Source organism: Triticum aestivum, chromosome 2A (assembly GCF_018294505.1).
Source record: "Triticum aestivum cultivar Chinese Spring chromosome 2A, IWGSC CS RefSeq v2.1, whole genome shotgun sequence".
Lineage (NCBI taxonomy): Eukaryota > Viridiplantae > Streptophyta > Magnoliopsida > Poales > Poaceae > Triticum > Triticum aestivum.
The window spans coordinates 15,294,877-15,301,919 of record NC_057797.1 but is presented as its reverse complement, the minus strand read 5'-3'; the positions used below and the strand labels follow the sequence as shown (position 1 = coordinate 15,301,919).

Sequence of the window (7,043 nt, the reverse complement as noted above, 5' to 3'; positions counted from 1 at the left end):
CCGAACGGGCGGCCGCGGCGGAGGGGGGCGCCGGAGTTGAAGGCGGGGGCACTTCGTGGCGGAGCAGGGCGGAGCGGGGCTTGGCTGTGCTCCCCGCGGGTTTGGGGGCGGGAGGAGGTAACGTCGGCCGTCCGATCGACATCGAACGGCCCACGTTATCGAACGTGATTTTCCTTTGCTCTCCTATTGCGTTGGGGGTGGACACTCGGTTTGAATCCAAATTCGACCCGATTTTCTCGGCTGTTTGAATTTGTTTGGAATCGTAGCAGAAGATACGACATTTGCCGGCCTTGTGAAATACGAGTAGTTTGTAAGTACAGCGCCGTCATCTTGGAGTCGCCACGGCAAATGTGTTCGGTGCTTGGTGTGTTGCTCTTTTTCGTTTGGGATGCTCTGTTTGCTTCTACGACCGGAAATATTAATTTACAATTTATAAGTGGTTTTTCATGCACATGTAATAGAACTCTCTAACTTCATTATAATGAAAATGACATATGCAGTAGGGATTTTTCATGCCACAGATATAGAAGTATATATATATGAAGAATAACACCATGTAAAGGCAATATTAAAAAAAAACACCATGCATAGGCCTTGTCTGAGTTGTGTTTGGTATTGTGGTAGATTATGATAGCCCAGCTTATCTAACCGACTATTGTTTATTTTACCATTTGTTTAACCCTTATCTCTAATTCAATATTATTCCCATAAAATGAGTTTGAGCACAACATGTCCACAACTCCAAAACTAGGTTTTAGAATGAAAAATCTTGTTTTGTCCTTGCCTTTTCGGGTTAAGGATTTCAAACTAAACTAAGGGCTCCTTTGATTCAAAGGATTTTTCGTAGGAACTTTTGAGGATTAGAATTTTTAGGAATTTTTCCTATGCTTGTTGTTTGATAAATACGATCAAATCCCATAGGAATTTTCCTACAAATTTCTTGTACCATTTCCCATAGGATTTCTAGCATCCACTCAAACCTTTTTAAAAGATTCCTCTGGTTTTCCTATGATGCAATCAAACAAACCAAAATCATGTAGTAGGATTGAGATGTGCATGTCATGCCAATCCTATGGTTTTTCTGTTCCCATGTTTTTAGAATCCTTACTCGATGTGGTTTACTTACTCATATGAATATGACCTGTTTGTTATAATTAGTGATACACCTCTAGGTCTGTTTGCTTCTAGACCAGAAAAATTAATTTACGTTTTTCAAGTGGTCTTTCATGCACATGTAACACATCTCTCTGAATTCATTATAACGAAAACAACATGCGGTAAGGATTTTCCTTACTGTTTTCTGGTAACAAAAAAGGTTTTTCATGTCACCGATATAGAAGTATATTTATATGAAGAATAACACCATGCATAGGCCTTGCCTGAGTTGCGTTTGGTATTGTGGTAGATTATGATAACCCAGCTTATTTGATCGGCTAGTATTTATTTTACCATTTATTTAACCCTTGTCACTAATTCAACATCTATTTTCATAAAATGAGTTTGAGCACAACATGTCCACGACTCCAAAACTAGTTTTTAGAATGAAAATCGTGTTTTGTCATTGCCTTTTCGGGACAGGGATTTCAAACTAAAGTAAGGGCTCCTTTGATTCAAAGGATTTTTCGTACAAACTTTTGGGGATTAGAATTTTTAGGAATTTTTTCTATGTTGGTTGTTTGATTCATATGATCGAATCCCATAGGACTTTCTCCTAAGAATTTCTTTGTACTATTTCTGATAGGATTTCTAGCATCCACTCAAACCTTTTCAAAAAGATCCTTTGTTTTTCCTATGATACAATCAAACAAACCAAAATCATGTAGGATTGAGATGTGCATGTCATGCCAATCCTATGGTTTTTCTGCTCCCATGTTTTTAGAATCCTTACTCGATATGGTTTACTTACTCATATGAATATGATGCTGTTTGTTATAATTAGTGATACACCTCTAGGTCCCGACTTCTCGCTCAGTGCGACTTTTTTTAACAGTTTGGCCGAGAAAAAAGACTACTATACTACTAAAGATAATAAGATATATCCCATATTCCCATGGAATTCCCTCAAAAATTCCTGTGGAATGGATCAACCACATATGAAAACACTAAATTTGCCTTGATGAATACATCTCTTTATCAAGTTTATTATGACTAATAAGAAATTATTAAAACACAAAACATCTGTGCATTTTCCCCACCAAATAAAAGAACATATCCGCATTTAGGGATCGGTAAAGGACACGCTCGAAATCAACGGCAGCCAAGAATGTATCCTTTGATCCTGAATGGAGACAAGCAGTTTTCTTCTGTAGCAAAACACAAGACTACCATACCAAGGCATAAAACCCACCGCGATAAAACCGAAAAACAGAACTGAGCAAGACGGCTTAAAACTCCTACATATCGAATTCTGCAGGTCCCCATCTCACGAATCCTATGGGCAAAAAGCGGGACATGTACTGCTCCAAAAGTATGCGTAAAACACGACGAGTTTCCATATTGATAGCTTCCCCTCCTACCACAATCCCCTTGCTGGCTTCAGGTTGTCTTAGCCTTTGCGGCCCTTCTCTTGGAGTGCCTCCTTGGGATGGAGTTCTTCATTCCCAGGAAGAAGAGCAGCGCGCCGAAGAGGGCCAGGTTCTGAGCAGAGAGAGAGAGAGGAATCTGAGTTAGAACACCTGATGGCAGCTACTGATGGAACTGTTCAAAGAAGGTGAAGCTTTTCGCTGAGCGAGATTTTGTGTAACAAACCTGTGAAAACATGGTGAAGAGCTTGGCGAATTGCTGGGATTCCATCTCGTAGTTGTAGAAGTCGTACACGACAGGGGTTATGAATGCCAGGTAAACAAGCTGCACAAGTGAGCCGCATCAGTATTTCCATGTTCCAAAAAAGAAGTAAAGAAAAGTATCAGGGGAGAAAGAGCAACTGCAAAACTAAAATAATAAATGCACAATCATTTGAACATGGATTAAATATAATTGGGTCCGTATAATAAGATAGAATATATATTTGGTTTCTTTATATATGAGCATAAACAGATGTGCCCAGTTATCATGGATTGATGTCTCAAAGAACTGTTGCATTGTCACATATAGATAACAATGCAAGCAATAAATATAAACATAAACACATAACTTTGGACTACAGCAAATCAGTTGCACAAACTCAACAGACATGAGCCTATAAAGTGGTTAAACAATAAGAATAACCTGACACCACATTGGAATCTTTCAGGAAGGTGAGTGTTAAAGCATTCCACTGTCAGATGCTACAACAGGATATTGCAGAAGCAAAATGTATGAAGATCAAACATTGAAGTAGCAATAATGCCAGATTTGGCATTTTACAGCCAGTGAAATGGGCACACTAGAACTTTTAAAACTACCTAAATGGTGTGGCAACAGTACTTTCTTTTTATTAGTTTGAGAAGACATGCATTTAATGTGAGCCACAATAGTATGCATCTTGATGCCCCCTTAACATAAGATAATTCTTGATACGGTGCATGCAGAAGAAGAGTACACACCAGTACGAGCGCTCCGAACGAGCTGCTGATGATGAAAAGGAGACCACCAAAGGCTTTAAGAAACATGGTGAAGGCAATGACAGACTTGATCTGCAAACAAACAGAACAAAAGCCATAAAAAACAGGAACTAGGTGAATGGATGCTTAAAAAGGAAACAATGATGTACAATGGGGCAAGCAACCAGAAAATATCCATACGTCAATGTGTGGCACCGCCATCCCAATGCCGGCGGACACCTGCTTGACAAACAGGTTGAACTTGGGCTTCAGAGACTTTGCTGCTGGTCCTCCATCCGTTCCAAACTCACTGAACCTGCATGTACATTGGAAGCACGGAGGAATTCGGCAATTAGAGAGCGATACTTGACCTGTACAGCCAGCTCGGAAGCATAACAGGACTAGCATAAGAACCAATACAGCACTTTCTGTACTACCAGAACAAAACTGAAATTCAAACAATAACATGGCCCTTGATATGGAAACAATTCTGCAGGACAGGTATACCAATAAAATCAGTTAAATGAGAACCAACAGCACGACGCCCAAAAAAGGCCAGCAGGGTGAAGCGATAGCTAGCTAGCTATGCGCCATTGGTGTCCGTACGGGCATCTCAGAAGCATAGCACGGCTAACACAAGGAGCAACACACCATGCAAAATTCGGAATTCAAACTTAATGTAGCCCTTGGTACCGAACCAAAAATGCCAGCAAAGCGACGCCAGCTAGCTAGTTATTGATGAGCACGGATGCCGTTCACGGCGAGACGCTAGCCTTGGAGGTAACCGGAGCAGATGGGGCCACCACGGGATCCGCGCGCTTCTACCTGCTGCGCGATCCACATGATGGAACGGACCGCCTGTCCTGATCCGAAACGCTCGTCAGCAAGCAGGAGACATGCAGCGCCTCTGCCTCCACGATTTACCACGGCGGGTCGTCGGCATCTACCCTAGACCGGCCAGATCTGCCGCGACGGGCGGGATCCAGCGACGCGGCGCCCGGCCGGATCTCGCGTCCGCGCGAACAGGCCCTCGATTCTCCCAAGCGCGGGCGCCGACGGACAGGACAGGACAGAGCCGCGCGGGCGGTGCGTCGGTCCCGGGAGGCGGCCGGGGTGGGAGACGGACGAGATCTGGTGAGGCGAGAGGGGGAGGGGAAGGAAGGGGGTGCGCGCGGACGTACTCTTGGTAGGCGGAGAGGAGGAAGACGGAGGCGAAGAGCACCCTCCCGACGAAGGAGACGAACCCCATCGCTGCTGGCCCTGCCCTTCCTCGCCGCCGATGCCGCTGATGTCCCGCAGGCCGCCTCGAGCTCCCCGCCCGCGTCTGGTGCCTGGTCCTCGGTGGCGACGACGACTGGGCTGCCCGAGGAGAGGGGAAGAGGAGTGGGAGGGGATCGGTCGACCGATCGGGACGGATTTGTTTTGTCTTTGTCTTGTTTCGCGTCGACGGACGGATGGATGGTCGATTCCGTGTGGGGTGGGGTGCGACGGCGATGCGCACGCGACGCGGCACGCCCCGCTGTGCCGACGCCTCGCTGCGGCTTCCGGACGGGTCCCGGAAGATCGCAGTACACTAGCGGAGTACGAGTACTTTTTCTTTTCTTTGGAAAAGAAATGTAGGTGGTCGACGAGCCCGGTATGGATGGAGGTCGGAGGATTTTTTTTCTCTCTCTCTCTCTCTCAAATACTAACGGGCGAACGTTCGCGGGGAGGCGGCTCCCGGCGAACATCAGATGGTTCGCATGTAAAAAAAAAGAACCACACTGCATTCGCTGGCAGTTCTCCCTTTCCTGCACGGCGAGCCCGTAACAGACGCGGGCCTTCGCCGACGATTCTCTCCGGGCGAACGTTCGCCGGATATTCGCGTCCTTTTTTTTTCTTTTCTCTCGAGAAACGGCCGTCGGGTCCGTTGCCTGAAATCCAGCGTTTTTTTTCTACCACACCTATATGGGGAACGAGAAATTACATGTAGATATGTGGAGGGAGTTAGATGTTCCTCTGCCTCCCATAACAAGGCGACGGTGCGGCTCCGTTGTCCCCCCGTTACCGTAGCCGGCCCGACTTTTACTTAATGGTTGGGAAGTCAACGAGGCTACGGATCGGCTAGGTCGGCGATTGAGAGGAGAGCTTGATGCCGAATCAATGAATGATTTTGGCTGGCAACCACATCCTGATGCGTAGCCCTCAAAGCGGGCACCGCCCAATTCGGTTCTTGTAAACCCTCTCCATTGAAGCAACTGTCGTTGAACTAGGGTCCAAGCCGGAGAAAAAGGAATGTAGATGTTGCCATCTGTGCAGCCTTTCCTCGAGTTCGTAGAGTCAGGTTTCGCGATTTACCCACAACGAGGTGGGATTGTAAGCAATATTTTTAGGGCGCTTATAGGCGCCGGTGCACCGGCCGAGAGGTTCGGCCGGTCCAGCCCAGACCGTTGGATGTGAGCCACACTGTCGCTGGATCTAGACAAAAAAAAACAAATCGCCATCAACTTCTTCTTCCTCCTCCTACGCATCTAGACGCCGTGGATGGGCGAGGCCCCCGGCCTTGAAGCACCACCGAGCTTCGCCGCCCTCGACGCCGGTCACCGCCCTCACCGCCGGTCACCGCCCTCGCCGCCGGGCACCGCCCCCGCCGCTGATTGCCGCCCTCGCCTGCGTTTCACGCCGGCTGGACGCATGCAGCAGCGTGTGCCCCCCGGTTGCAGCTCCCCCCGGCGACGGCCACAACTCCGCTGCGACGGTCGGAGCTCCGGTGGCGACGATCACCGGTCGCGCGCCCTGGATGACGAGCTCACGACTGAACCGAGGCAAGGCTTGAACCGTCGCACATGCCCTGTGTTGCAAACGCTGGAAAAAAAGCTTCAAGCCCTGGATGGAAAAGCTTCAACCCCTAGATAGAAAAGCTTCAACCAGCACTGCGAATCAGGGGGGATTAGCAACTGCTGCTGCAAAAATGCTTCAACCTTAGATGAAAGAAGTTTCAACCATATGATAGGAGAGAGTTTTAATCAAAGCGCTGCTCAAAACGAAAGAAGTTTCAAACGTTTACAAAAAAGCTTCGAGCATGGATGGAAAAAAGCTTCAACCGTGTATGAAAACAGCTTCAACTGTTGGACAAAAAAGCTCCAACCAGACACTGCAACCAGAGAAAAAGTTGCAAACGTCGATAGAGAAAGCTTCAACCATATATCGAAAAAGCTTCAAACGGCTATCGGCGAAAGAAAAGTTGTGGTTGCTACCTGCGGTCACCTCGGTCATCGTCGTCACGCACCCCGGCCGCGCGCGGGGTTGCAGCACATGGACATCCCCGTGGTAGTACCCCGTCGCCCCCAGTTTCAGCATCTCCCCGTGGTAGCACCCCGTCGCCCTCGGTTGCAGCATCTCCCCGTGGTCAACCCAGTCACCGGCAAGATGGGATGGTCACCGCGCAGAGCCATGACGAGCTTCGAGCGGGGAGGGGGAGGCGTGGTGCATGCTACAACCAGCATTGAAATTTGCTACCACCAGCATGCCATACAGCTACAA

General features: G+C 47.6%; 1 protein-coding gene across 1 annotated transcript in view; it reads right to left on the bottom strand.

Moving 5' to 3' along the window:
- Positions 1-5,067, bottom strand: part of LOC123187003 (actin-related protein 9) — a 17,892-nt gene extending 12,825 nt beyond the window's left edge. The window contains exons 1-6 of the mRNA XM_044598746.1: positions 4,703-5,067; positions 3,723-3,837; positions 3,525-3,614; positions 3,217-3,266; positions 2,749-2,851; positions 1,208-1,300 (exon numbers count right to left, since the gene is read on the bottom strand). Coding sequence (XP_044454681.1) covers positions 1,208-1,300; positions 2,749-2,851; positions 3,217-3,266; positions 3,525-3,614; positions 3,723-3,837; positions 4,703-4,770 — 519 coding nt within the window. The 5' untranslated portion in view covers positions 4,771-5,067. The remainder of the gene's footprint in view (positions 1-1,207; positions 1,301-2,748; positions 2,852-3,216; positions 3,267-3,524; positions 3,615-3,722; positions 3,838-4,702) is intronic.
- Positions 5,068-7,043: the final 1,976 nt, after the last annotated feature.